The 14224-nt window shown below is 38.7% G+C and overlaps 1 protein-coding gene across 1 annotated transcript; it reads left to right on the top strand.

Annotated features, from left to right (window-relative positions):
- Nucleotides 1-745: 745 nt before the first annotated feature.
- On the top strand, nt 746-1920 carry LOC125490460. The gene is made up of 2 exons (XM_048629699.1): nt 746-1600; nt 1867-1920. Exons 1-2 carry the CDS (start codon nt 746-748, stop codon nt 1918-1920), a joined length of 909 nt encoding a protein of 302 aa, XP_048485656.1.
- Nucleotides 1921-14224: the final 12304 nt, after the last annotated feature.

The raw sequence follows: 14224 nt of genomic DNA, 5'->3' as shown, positions 1-14224 counted from the left end.
AAAACTAGTGTTAACTTAAAGAATATAGTGTTATACAGCTGTGCAAATGAAGACAAGCCTTCAAACCCTGAAATAAAACACTTACGGGACTCGGATATTTGAAGCAGCGGCACCTGTCAAAGTTCGAATTTGCCAACGGATATCTATCAGGGGAGTATTGTTAAAATTACATATTTTTACTAGTATTACTCATTTAAAATCATAATCACTAAATTATTTAATCATTATTCATTAGTTTGCTGCATACGTGAAATGTTTTTCACACTTCCTTAACCCACTTTTAGACTTTGTCATTTTCAAACTCTGTTGTTTTCATTTCAAATTTTCAAACTTTCTATTAGCTTTTGTATCCCTTATTCCCTATTATTACTATACCATAGTCTCCACCTACTTAATTGCTATTAGTATTAGTACTTCATTGAATAATGATCAAGTGATTGTTTTTTTGGCTTAAAGTTTACATAATTCTAAGTCAATAATACCACTGAGTACCTATTCATTTAAGTAACATATTATGCATATTACTCCCTCCCCACCCATAGTTTGTGTTCATGACTACATTGTATATGATAACTAACAAATAAGTTACCTTTTGATCATTTTTACATAGACTTACAATATATCAAGTTTTGATTGGTTTGATCAAGTTATACCTAAAGAGGGTTATTTTGTATATATCTTGGATAAACATCCTCTCAATTCTACCTATCAACATACTAACGGGTAACCCCGGGTGGTTTCAGACATGTCGAGGATGACGACCCGGAAGGTGCAGAGCCGTGACCTGGAGATCCAGCTGAGGACAGCTTTGGAGGATCTCAAGGCATCTCGTGACCTCTCAAGCCAACTGATGGCAGAGCGGGAGGACAATGAAAAGGAATTTGATTCCCTTTTAAAAAAGAACTCGGACTTAAAGAATGACATAGCTGAAATGGACATCCAATACCAAGACTTGCAAGGCAAATGTGATGAGCTACAGATTGTACTTAGATCATACAAAGAGTGTCAGGATTTACATGAAGCTGCCTTGTCTAAGATCTATAGCCTAGAGCAGCAATTGGCTGAAGCACACGCAGAGATCCAGCAAATAAATGAAGCACATGCAAGCGAGGAAACAGATAAGACAATGGCATTGTACGATGAATTAGTCACCCTACACCCCACCCCTATGCCAACAATAGACCTCACAACTCCAAGAAAATCAACCAATATCACAGGTGCAAACAGGCTTAAAAAATATATTAAAATAAAGAAATATATCAGGAAGTCTGAGCGAGCATTGAAAAAGCATAAGACGCACCTTCCATTGACAAAGGATAGAGTGAGACTTCAACTACTGGTGAATAAATATGAACAAGAGATGTCAGACTACAACCAGAAGCTCGCAGACAACAACCAGGAGTGCGAGTTCAACATTGCCATGCTACAGTCTAGGCTGGCCACACTGAAGTCTGCCCTAGAACAGAGAACTCTGGAATACGAAAACCAGCTGCTGGTGCTGAGTAGTGTGGGCTTAGTTCGGGTTGAGATGCTGCCGGAGAAGTCTTCACCTGCTGAAGCCACCACCGCATCTCCGGAGGCCACCACCACCACCTCGGAGGCCACAAACAGCATCCCGCTGGCCACCACTGGACTCTCGGGGACCACCACCATCCTCCCGAGGGCCACCACCACCTCGGAGGCCAAAAACAGCATCCCGCTGGCCACCACTGGACTCTCGGGGACCACCACCATCCTCCCAAGGGCCACCACCACCTCGGAGGCCACAAACAGCATCCCGTTGGCCACCACTGGACTCTCGGGGATCACCACCAGACTCTCGGGGACCACCACCATCCTCCCGAGGGCCACCACCATCCTCCCGAGGGCCACCACCAGCCTCCCGACGGCCACGCCATCCTCAAGGGTCATCCAGAGTAAATCGGCTACAGCAGATGTTTTTCCGACCTCCAATAATAAATTACATAGGATACCCACCTATGCTCAGGCAGCTAGTAGAATAGTAGGTAATAAGCAGTTACCTAAGATGTCACCCACTTACTTGACAAGGCTTACTACTGATACAAGTAGTAGCAGTTCAGCCAAGGATTACAGCACAGTTGTATACTCCGATAGGCTTGGCAAGGATTTCGGGCACATGTTGGGTAATCATGTAACTGGAAATGTTGTTAATCATTGTTACCCAGAACTTTCATTCGCACAAATAGTACAACTGATTTCAGAGAGGTCGTACACCGAAAAAACTACTATATTAATTATGGTGGGAAATAGTTTAGGTGTGTCAAATTCTGATATAAATAGAAGTTTTGCTATATTAGAAAGCATTCCTGCAAAACATATATTTGTTTGTGCATTTCCTTATTCTTGCACACTGCCTGACAAATACAATTATATGACATGTAGCCTAAATAAAAATATGTACAATGCGTGTTATAAATCTGACTGTATCAATTTCTTAGAATTTCTTAAATTAGATTTTCAGACAACGGGAGAGCATCATAGCGTTGATATAAAGATTGATTCAGTTCACTGCTCTCTCGGCTCAAAACTATCGAAGGACAAGACATTTAAGAATGAATTTAAATTGGTACATCAGAATATTCAGAGTATTTCTTCTAAATTGTTAGAAATAGAACTATTTTCGGAAAAATTTAACATTGATTGTTTATGTATCACAGAACATTGGTTAGACGAGAATAAAATGATGTTCCAATTAAAAAATTACAAACTTATAAGCTGTTTTAACAGAAATATCAACGAGCATGGTGGGTCACTTATATTTCTTAAAGAAAATTGTAAATGTAAAGAACGAAAGGATATAGTTGCTCTTTCTGTTAAACACCATATAGAAATTTCATGTGCAGAGCTTAATAAGTATATAATAGTATGTACCTACAGGCCACCTACTGGTGATTTTATTACCTTTGAGACTGTCATGGAGGATGTTCTAAGGTTAGCTTCCAATAGTAAAAAGGAAGTAATAGTGTGTGGTGACTTTAATGTTGACCTATTAGGTGACTCTCCTAATAGATCGAAATTGTTGTTACTTTTTAAATCATTTAATCTTTTTAATGTTTTTCTGGAACCAACTAGAATTACACCCACGTCAGCCACTTGTCTAGATAACATATTCTGTAACTGTGAGTTTAAAGACAGTAGTGTGATTAATTGCCTGAGGTCAGACCACAGTGGGCAGACCATTACCTTAGTAAACACTGACAAGACAAATAAAACTAAGGTGAGATGCAGACCGCTTACTACAAAGAAAATTGACAATTACTTGAAGAAACTAGACGAAAAACTTCCGAATGTTAAATTAGATTGCAATTCTAATGAGATGTATAGTAACTTGTTTAAGATAATAGCTGATGAGTTTGAGAGTAATTTTGAAACGAAGGAAGTTTTGATTGACAATAAAATTAAATTTTGTGACTGGGCTACAGAGGGTATTCGCAAAAGCAGGGCGACATTATATGATCTGTATGAGATGAAAACATTCATACTCCGACCTGACTTTCAATCTTATGTGAAGAAATATAGCAAGATGTATAAATGTGTCTGTCACTGTGCGAAGACAATTTTTATTAATAACAAGATTAAAGACTCTGCTAACAAATCTAAGGCCGTTTGGACTATTATTAATAACGAAACGGGGAAGAATCGAACACGCGAGACAAATTTATCTTTGAAGGTAGGCAATGACATTATAACATCGAATGATGCGGTGGCGAGGGTCTTTGAAGAGTTTTTTACGAACATTCCTTTAGAGACTACGTGTAACCTAGATTCTTCGGCTGCAGCAGCTGAAACCCTGACGAAGGAGAACGCACCTTCAACCGATAAGGAATTTAAATTCAGATATATTAATACATTAACTATTATAAAAACATTTAAGTCATTAAATATGAAGAAAACTGAAGACTTGTGGGGAATGTCAGTTAAATTTGTTCTTTCTATTATTAATAAAATCGCCCCAATTTTGGCTAACATCTTTAATAAATGTATCGCTGAAGGTGTGTTCCCAGATCTTATGAAATTTAGTAAAATTATACCTCTGTTCAAAAGTGGGGATATGGAGGACCCTGCAAATTTCAGGCCTGTCTCGGTTCTTCCAGTTTTGAGTAAAATATTTGAGAGGGTCATACTCAGCCAGATGCTTTTGCATTTCAATGATGCTCGATTGTTTCATAGCCAGCAGTATGGTTTTACAAAAGGCAAATCAACAGCCGATGCCGGTACTGCGTTGATTAAGCACATATTTGACGCCTGGGAAGACCATCACGATGCTATTGGAGTCTTCTGTGATCTGTCGAAGGCGTTTGATTGTGTAGACCATCAGACTTTAATTTCGAAACTTAGATACTATGGAATAGGAGGAAAGGCTTTAGATTTGATATCTTCATATTTAGACAAGAGACAACAAAGGGTCGATATTAACAATACTAAATCACAGGGGGCTCATGTAAAAATAGGCGTCCCTCAAGGATCTATTCTAGGACCATTTTTATTCCTCATTTATATTAATGACTTACCTTTTATGGTTGAAAAATTGACTAATATAGTTTTATTTGCTGACGATACTTCTTTGCTTTTTAAAGTTAAAAGAAGAGAAAATAATTTTAATGAAATTAATTCAATTCTATCTGACATACACGATTGGTTTACCGTTAATAATCTTCTATTGAATTCTAAGAAAACGAAATGTATTAAATTTACACTGCCGAATGTTAGACAATGCGATACTAACATTATTCTAGATGGGAATAAATTGGACCTAGTTAATGATACTGTCTTTCTTGGGATGACTATAGATTCAAAGTTACAGTGGGGACCTCACATTGAAAAATTGTCTGGAAGGTTGAGCTCCGCAGCTTTTGCTGTACGGAAAATTAGACAGCTGACCGACGTTGAAACCGCCAGATTAGTTTACTTTAGTTATTTCCACAGCTTATTATCGTATGGCATTTTGCTTTGGGGTAGAGCAGCTGATATTGAAACTATATTTGTATTACAGAAAAGAGCCATCCGCTCTATATACAAACTTGGTTCCAGGGATTCATTGAGAGAACTATTTAAAGAAATTAACATCCTTACAGTTCCATGTCAGTTCATTTTTTCCAATTTAATGTATGTACGAAAGAATATTTCAACTTTTGATACAATTGGCAGTAATCATGACATTAATACTAGGAACAAGCATAAGCTGGCTTTTCCAGCGATGCGTCTGGCGAAAGTTAATAAATCGTTTTTAGGGTACTGTATTAGATTTTATAATAAGCTTCCAGCAGAAGTTGCTCAAATGCCAGAGAATAAGTTTAAGTGTTACATTAAAGAGAAACTCAGTAAAAAAGCTTATTATAAACTCAAACTCAAACTCAAACTCAAATTTTTTTATTCAACGTACAAATATAAAATTTTCTGATGAACGTCAATTTTTACAAATTACTCTCCGTTCGGATAAGGGGGGGCTCTTTCTGTCTAAGGAGAAGAACGGAGGCAAGAAACTCCTGAGCCATCTTTTCAAAAAAAGACTTAAAACTAGTTGGTATACAATACATATAAGCTTAATAATTATTATTATAATAATATGAGCAGAGCTAACTACTTATCACAGCCATGCATTAACGTCCTCTAAGTAATCATCAATTTTATAATAAGCTTTTTTACTGAGTTTCTCTTTAATGTAACACTTAAACTTATTCTCTGGCATTTGAGCAACTTCTGCTGGAAGCTTATTATAAAATCTAATACAGTACCCTAAAAACGATTTATTAACTTTCGCCAGACGCATCGCTGGAAAAGCCAGCTTATGCTTGTTCCTAGTATTAATGTCATGATTACTGCCAATTGTATCAAAAGTTGAAATATTCTTTCGTACATACATTAAATTGGAAAAAATGAACTGACATGGAACTGTAAGGATGTTAATTTCTTTAAATAGTTCTCTCAATGAATCCCTGGAACCAAGTTTGTATATAGAGCGGATGGCTCTTTTCTGTAATACAAATATAGTTTCAATATCAGCTGCTCTACCCCAAAGCAAAATGCCATACGATAATAAGCTGTGGAAATAACTAAAGTAAACTAATCTGGCGGTTTCAACGTCGGTCAGCTGTCTAATTTTCCGTACAGCAAAAGCTGCGGAGCTCAACCTTCCAGACAATTTTTCAATGTGAGGTCCCCACTGTAACTTTGAATCTATAGTCATCCCAAGAAAGACAGTATCATTAACTAGGTCCAATTTATTCCCATCTAGAATAATGTTAGTATCGCATTGTCTAACATTCGGCAGTGTAAATTTAATACATTTCGTTTTCTTAGAATTCAATAGAAGATTATTAACGGTAAACCAATCGTGTATGTCAGATAGAATTGAATTAATTTCATTAAAATTATTTTCTCTTCTTTTAACTTTAAAAAGCAAAGAAGTATCGTCAGCAAATAAAACTATATTAGTCAATTTTTCAACCATAAAAGGCAAGTCATTAATATAAATGAGGAATAAAAATGGTCCTAGAATAGATCCTTGAGGGACGCCTATTTTTACATGAGCCCCCTGTGATTTTGTATTGTTAATATCGACCCTTTGTTGTCTCTTGTCTAAATATGAAGATATCAAATCTAAAGCCTTTCCTCCTATTCCATAGTATCTAAGTTTCGAAATTAAAGTCTGATGGTCTACACAATCAAACGCCTTCGACAGATCACAGAAGACTCCAATAGCATCGTGATGGTCTTCCCAGGCGTCAAATATGTGCTTAATCAACGCAGTACCGGCATCGGCTGTTGATTTGCCTTTTGTAAAACCATACTGCTGGCTATGAAACAATCGAGCATCATTGAAATGCAAAAGCATCTGACTGAGTATGACCCTCTCAAATATTTTACTCAAAACTGGAAGAACCGAGACAGGCCTGAAATTTGCAGGGTCCTCCATATCCCCACTTTTGAACAGAGGTATAATTTTACTAAATTTCATAAGATCTGGGAACACACCTTCAGCGATACATTTATTAAAGATGTTAGCTAAAATTGGGGCGATTTTATTAATAATAGAAAGAACAAATTTAACTGACATTCCCCACAAGTCTTCAGTTTTCTTCATATTTAATGACTTAAATGTTTTTATAATAGTTAATGTATTAATATATCTGAATTTAAATTCCTTATCGGTTGAAGGTGCGTTCTCCTTCGTCAGGGTTTCAGCTGCTGCAGCCGAAGAATCCAGGTTACACGTAGTCTCTAAAGGAATGTTCGTAAAAAACTCTTCAAAGACCCTCGCCACCGCATCATTCGATGTTATAATGTCATTGCCTACCTTCAAAGATAAATTTGTCTCGCGTGTTCGATTCTTCCCCGTTTCGTTATTAATAATAGTCCAAACGGCCTTAGATTTGTTAGCAGAGTCTTTAATCTTGTTATTAATAAAAATTGTCTTCGCACAGTGACAGACACATTTATACATCTTGCTATATTTCTTCACATAAGATTGAAAGTCAGGTCGGAGTATGAATGTTTTCATCTCATACAGATCATATAATGTCGCCCTGCTTTTGCGAATACCCTCTGTAGCCCAGTCACAAAATTTAATTTTATTGTCAATCAAAACTTCCTTCGTTTCAAAATTACTCTCAAACTCATCAGCTATTATCTTAAACAAGTTACTATACATCTCATTGGAATTGCAATCTAATTTAACATTCGGAAGTTTTTCGTCTAGTTTCTTCAAGTAATTGTCAATTTTCTTTGTAGTAATCGGTCTGCATCTCACCTTAGTTTTATTTGTCTTGTCAGTGTTTACTAAGGTAATGGTCTGCCCACTGTGGTCTGACCTCAGACAATTAATCACACTACTGTCTTTAAACTCACAGTTACAGAATATGTTATCTAGACAAGTGGCTGACGTGGGTGTAATTCTAGTTGGTTCCAGAAAAACATTAAAAAGATTAAATGATTTAAAAAGTAACAACAATTTCGACCTATTAGGAGAGTCACCTAATAGGTCAACATTAAAGTCACCACACACTATTACTTCCTTTTTACTATTGGAAGCTAACCTTAGAACATCCTCCATGACAGTCTCAAAGGTAATAAAATCACCAGTAGGTGGCCTGTAGGTACATACTATTATATACTTATTAAGCTCTGCACATGAAATTTCTATATGGTGTTTAACAGAAAGAGCAACTATATCCTTTCGTTCTTTACATTTACAATTTTCTTTAAGAAATATAAGTGACCCACCATGCTCGTTGATATTTCTGTTAAAACAGCTTATAAGTTTGTAATTTTTTAATTGGAACATCATTTTATTCTCGTCTAACCAATGTTCTGTGATACATAAACAATCAATGTTAAATTTTTCCGAAAATAGTTCTATTTCTAACAATTTAGAAGAAATACTCTGAATATTCTGATGTACCAATTTAAATTCATTCTTAAATGTCTTGTCCTTCGATAGTTTTGAGCCGAGAGAGCAGTGAACTGAATCAATCTTTATATCAACGCTATGATGCTCTCCCGTTGTCTGAAAATCTAATTTAAATCTACTGTACTATTTTCAGTATTACTACTGACGGTGTCAATAGGGACACAAGTTTTCTTCGTTATAATGCTTATAACTGAGTTAATAAGAGGAGCTACTTCTGTAGCTAAACGTCGTTTCTGATTTAAGGACAGAAATAAACTGTCCCAGGTCAACTTAAAATTATCTACATACAAATTAGTATCAAAGAAATTGATACAGTCAGATTTATAACACGCATTGTACATATTTTTATTTAGGCTACATGTCATATAATTGTATTTGTCAGGCAGTGTGCAAGAATAAGGAAATGCACAAACAAATATATGTTTTGCAGGAATGCTTTCTAATATAGCAAAACTTCTATTTATATCAGAATTTGACACACCTAAACTATTTCCCACCATAATTAATATAGTAGTTTTTTCGGTGTACGACCTCTCTGAAATCAGTTGTACTATTTGTGCGAATGAAAGTTCTGGGTAACAATGATTAACAACATTTCCAGTTACATGATTACCCAACATGTGCCCGAAATCCTTGCCAAGCCTATCGGAGTATACAACTGTGCTGTAATCCTTGGCTGAACTGCTACTACTTGTATCAGTAGTAAGCCTTGTCAAGTAAGTGGGTGACATCTTAGGTAACTGCTTATTACCTACTATTCTACTAGCTGCCTGAGCATAGGTGGGTATCCTATGTAATTTATTATTGGAGGTCGGAAAAACATCTGCTGTAGCCGATTTACTCTGGATGACCCTTGAGGATGGCGTGGCCGTCGGGAGGCTGGTGGTGGCCCTCGGGAGGATGGTGGTGGCCCTCGGGAGGATGGTGGTGGTCCCCGAGAGTCTGGTGGTGATCCCCGAGAGTCCAGTGGTGGCCAACGGGATGCTGTTTGTGGCCTCCGAGGTGGTGGTGGCCCTCGGGAGGATGGTGGTGGTCCCCGAGAGTCCAGTGGTGGCCAGCGGGATGCTGTTTTTGGCCTCCGAGGTGGTGGTGGCCCTCGGGAGGATGGTGGTGGTCCCCGAGAGTCCAGTGGTGGCCAGCGGGATGCTGTTTGTGGCCTCCGAGGTGGTGGTGGTGGCCTCCGGAGATGCGGTGGTGGCTTCAGCAGGTGAAGACTTCTCCGGCAGCATCTCAACCCGAACTAAGCCCACACTACTCAGCACCAGCAGCTGGTTTTCGTATTCCAGAGTTCTCTGTTCTAGGGCAGACTTCAGTGTGGCCAGCCTAGACTGTAGCATGGCAATGTTGAACTCGCACTCCTGGTTGTTGTCTGCGAGCTTCTGGTTGTAGTCTGACATCTCTTGTTCATATTTATTCACCAGTAGTTGAAGTCTCACTCTATCCTTTGTCAATGGAAGGTGCGTCTTATGCTTTTTCAATGCTCGCTCAGACTTCCTGATATATTTCTTTATTTTAATATATTTTTTAAGCCTGTTTGCACCTGTGATATTGGTTGATTTTCTTGGAGTTGTGAGGTCTATTGTTGGCATAGGGGTGGGGTGTAGGGTGACTAATTCATCGTACAATGCCATTGTCTTATCTGTTTCCTCGCTTGCATGTGCTTCATTTATTTGCTGGATCTCTGCGTGTGCTTCAGCCAATTGCTGCTCTAGGCTATAGATCTTAGACAAGGCAGCTTCATGTAAATCCTATAAAATTGATGATTACTTAGAGGACGTTAATGCATGGCTGTGATAAGTAGTTAGCTCTGCTCATATTATTATAATAATAATTATTAAGCTTATATGTATTGTATACCAACTAGTTTTAAGTCTTTTTTTGAAAAGATGGCTCAGGAGTTTCTTGCCTCCGTTCTTCTCCTTAGACAGAAAGAGCCCCCCCTTATCCGAACGGAGAGTAATTTGTAAAAATTGACGTTCATCAGAAAATTTTATATTTGTACGATGAATAAAAAAATTTGAGTTTGAGTTTGAGTTTAGCTCGTCATTCCACCAGGGAAGGCGTGTTTTACTTGCCGTTTTAGTTTTTGGAATGGACTCGTCGCATGACATCGTTGTCACATCTATGTATTTGTTAATTAGCTCTTCCAGTTCTACTGTCGTGCCGATCCTATTTATTGTGTCTTTATTTATGTTTTGGTCCTGTAGAAATTGTGCCATTTTCTCATGAAATTGACTCCAATTTGCTTTTTTTGTGTTATATTTTCTAGTGCTATTTTTTGTGTTTGTAGTGTCCGAATCTTTGTTAATTTTGATTTTAAAAGTTATGGCATTATGATCTGCAGTAGTTACTGTTGGATCGACTCTCCAGTTTTCCACAAGAGCAAGCATTTCGACAGAACAAACGGTGATGTCAACTCGACTTTGGTATATTTTGCCTCCCCTTATTGTGTCAAACGTTGGCTTGTCTCCTTTATTAAGAATGTTGAGGTCTAGCTCCTCCAGCACTCCCGACACCTCTCTTCCTCTTATATTTTCGGTCTCGCTTCCCCACCATGTGCTCCACGCATTCACGTCACCGCCTACCAATATATTTTTAGCTCCAGTACTTCGCACCACCTCGCTCAACTGATCCAAATATGGTTCGACTGCTTGGTCTTCCTCCCAGTATACTGACACTGCCAATATTTCGGTCTTTCCAGTTTGCAGTCTCACCACTACCATGTTCTCCGTGGTCAGTGTTGGACACAGGGTAGCGCGGATATCATTGTCAAATATTGCTATGGCGCACTTTTTGACTTTAGTACTTATGCCGGAATGCTGAAAAATTCTTACTCCTGGGTAGCTTTTCATCTCACCGATTGTCCCTATATAAGGTTCCTGAATCAGCGCCAGCCCTATTTTTCTTGCACCTGCTTCCAGTACTAGTTCGTCAGTAGCGAGCCTCTTCCTTTGCAGGTTGGCTTGGACGACGCTAATCCATTTTTTACAGCTGTTCGGTGTAGTGCCAGGGGCGCCCTTAGCAATACGCGACACTTGATCGAGCTATGGTATCCCACCTTCTCCTAATCGGGCAGTTGGTGTCAAAAGCATTGTGATCGTCTGTGCTGAGTTTGGCTAGCTGGCAGTTTCTGCATGTAGCGGGCTCTTCGGCGATCCACACAGTGCACTGAGCGCGCATGTGTGGGCCCCCGCAGTGGCCGCAAAGCTCTGTTGGTTCCTTACAAAGTTTTCGGCCATGTCCAAACGCCAGACACTTTGTGCACTGCACTAGCGGTGACTGATCCATGACCGGTCTTGTTTGCAGGTCTATATGAACTCTTCCAGCTGTCGTCAACCTCTGCCAGAGCTGTGGAGACACCTGGAGCACCACGTGGTTCTCGTGTGGGTTCCTTGCTCTTCGTCGATACCGTACTGTGGCTCTTAGCTCATCCTCGCTTAGGTCCGAAGTGACTTGTTTGTTTTGTGACCTAAGGGAGTTAATGATGTCGTCGTCAGTATTGTAGCTCAGAACATTCTTTATGATTACTAACGGGTTTTTGTTTACTGCTGTCTCCACTTGTAATGCTTTGCCAGATGTCTTAATTTTTTCCGTAACCTTCTGGGCTTCTTCCTTCGACTGACAGCTAAGAACCACTTTTTGGTTTTTAGCCTTTCTCACTTTTTGAATTTGGAAGCCATTTTCCCTTGGTTGGATGGCCTCCCTTATTTTAGTGAGGATTTGGTCACTCGTATCGTTACCCTCATCAGACGAAATGATAATAGAGTGACTGGGTCCGTTATTGGAGATAGAGTGACTAGCCTTAGACTCCAGTGGAGCGGTTCTGGGTGAACTGGCTCCCAAAACCTCTGCGTACGAGGGCTTGAGGCTTGCATCAAGTTGGGTTTTGAGTTCATCCATTTTCTCGCTTGCCAACCTTAGCTTTTCGGTGTGAGTTTCCAAAGCCCTCATAATTTCTCCGCTTAGGTCATTTATCGGAGAGGTTGGTTTGCTTTCCGCCTCTTTGTCTATTGGCTCTCTATCTTTATCCTTCGTCACTTCGCTCTCCTTTCCTCTTCCTTTGTCTGTTTCCGAGTCTTTTACGAGCTGGTATAGGCGCTCTATCGTCTGTGTCACTTCATTTTTTATATCTGTCCTTAGATTTCGCGCCTTTCCCAGCTGCAATTTAGCGCTAGTGAGGCATGCCCGGGCCTCTGAGGTCCTATTCTTGTACTTGGGCTTGGGCGAGATTGCTGTTTCAGCCGAGAGTTTTACGGCTCCTTCACCGGTTAACCCCTGTGTCAGTGGTGACATAACTTTGCAGGGAGCTGCCGCGGCAACCAGTGCCGCTCGGGGGGAAGGGTTTGAGGAGCTTTGGCTCGGGTTTACAGCCTCCCACTCACCAATGCTACGTCGCACGTGTGAAGCCCGCATCTGTCCGGCCTCTTGGGACTGAGAATTTGTTTCTTTTTTCTCTGCGCTGTTCGATTTACGTACGGGCGTGCGGTGTCCGAACATGATTCGTTCTTTATGAACGTGTCAATTTGTACAATTAAGTTTGTATAAGTTGTAAAATTTATGAATAACAATAAAATGTAGAGTAAAGTTTATTACAGTAAATAATAATAAACAGTATTTAACACGTCAATAAAAATATGGACAAACAATAAAATTCTAATGTAGAGTCTTTGCTCTCTTTACCAGAGCGGGTCGTTTGCCAACTATCATAAGTTGACAAATCAGATAAAACCAATAGAATCAAATTAAATCTAAATAAAACTCTTGTAGAGTGAGTAATACTGACTCTAGGTCAATTTATCAGGGCTCAATAAAGCTCTGTATCCATATAAAAACCGAAAACTTAATTAACACTTTTAATTTAAAAATATATTTCAAAATAAAAATCAAAAACTCTATGTAGAGTCAGGGTCTATACTCTGAAAAGCAGCCCTGGCCCACCCGAGTGCAGGCCCAAAAACCGCGCCGAGATTGGATGACGGGTTCCGGAGATAAAGCGATTTTAAGATTTCCAATATGGCGGACAAAATGACAGAAAATTCAAATATCTATAACTCCGGATCCAGATGTCCCAGAGCGACGCGGTTTTGGCCAGAAAGTATGGGTCAGTGTCACCAATCCGAATCTTGTGCAATCTCTAAATAAAAAAAATTGCTCTATGTAGAGTCAAAAAGTATTAAATATTGTAGAGTATGAAGGATCAGCTATAACAAAGAAAACCGCAGCTCAATACGAGTATTCTGTCAGGAGTTACTTGAATCCAAAGAATTTCAAAATGGCGTCCAAAATGGCCGGCGTTTTGTTAACTTTGGATTCTATGGTCCAAAATCACCCGAGATTGGGCTCAATCTGTCGGGCTTGATGAGCCCCGTTCAGTACAATTGTCAGAATAATTTTAATATGTTTCAAAACTTAATTAAATACAAAAAACAACAATAAAATACAAAAAATATATAAATAATACACAAAAAACTAAAAAAATATTTTGAAAATTTGTAGTATCCCTAATTGAACTACAACAAGTTTTGTCAGGTGTAAATTGAGTTCCCACACTTAATACTGGGGGTACCACGTAATACCTAAAATTTTAATAAATTAATATTTCAAAAAGTAGAGAACAGATTTTAAAGATTTTTTGCTCAAATATAGAGTTAATTATGGTCTACTTAATAGTGGTCTCAGAAGTATATGTCATAGATCACTTGAGCAAGTTATTGATTTTTGAAAAAACTTAATTTCTTAAAATGTCTGTGGCTCTACCAAAAGTCAAAATTTTTGAAAAAAAAAAACTGTTTT

The sequence above is a fragment of the Plutella xylostella genome, chromosome 24 (assembly GCF_932276165.1).
Source record: "Plutella xylostella chromosome 24, ilPluXylo3.1, whole genome shotgun sequence".
Lineage (NCBI taxonomy): Eukaryota > Metazoa > Arthropoda > Insecta > Lepidoptera > Plutellidae > Plutella > Plutella xylostella.
This window is presented reverse-complemented; position numbering and strand designations above follow the sequence as displayed.

What these genes read in the sequence shown, in the direction of transcription:
- LOC125490460 (XM_048629699.1), top strand. Translation starts at nt 746, where the DNA reads ATGTCGAGGATGACGACCCGGAAGGTGCAGAGCCGTGACCTGGAGATC. An exon ending in CCACCACCACCACCTCGGAG is followed by an intron (nt 1,601 to 1,866) that starts GCCACAAACAGC and finishes CATCCTCCCGAG; the next exon opens with GGCCACCACCAGCCTCCCGA.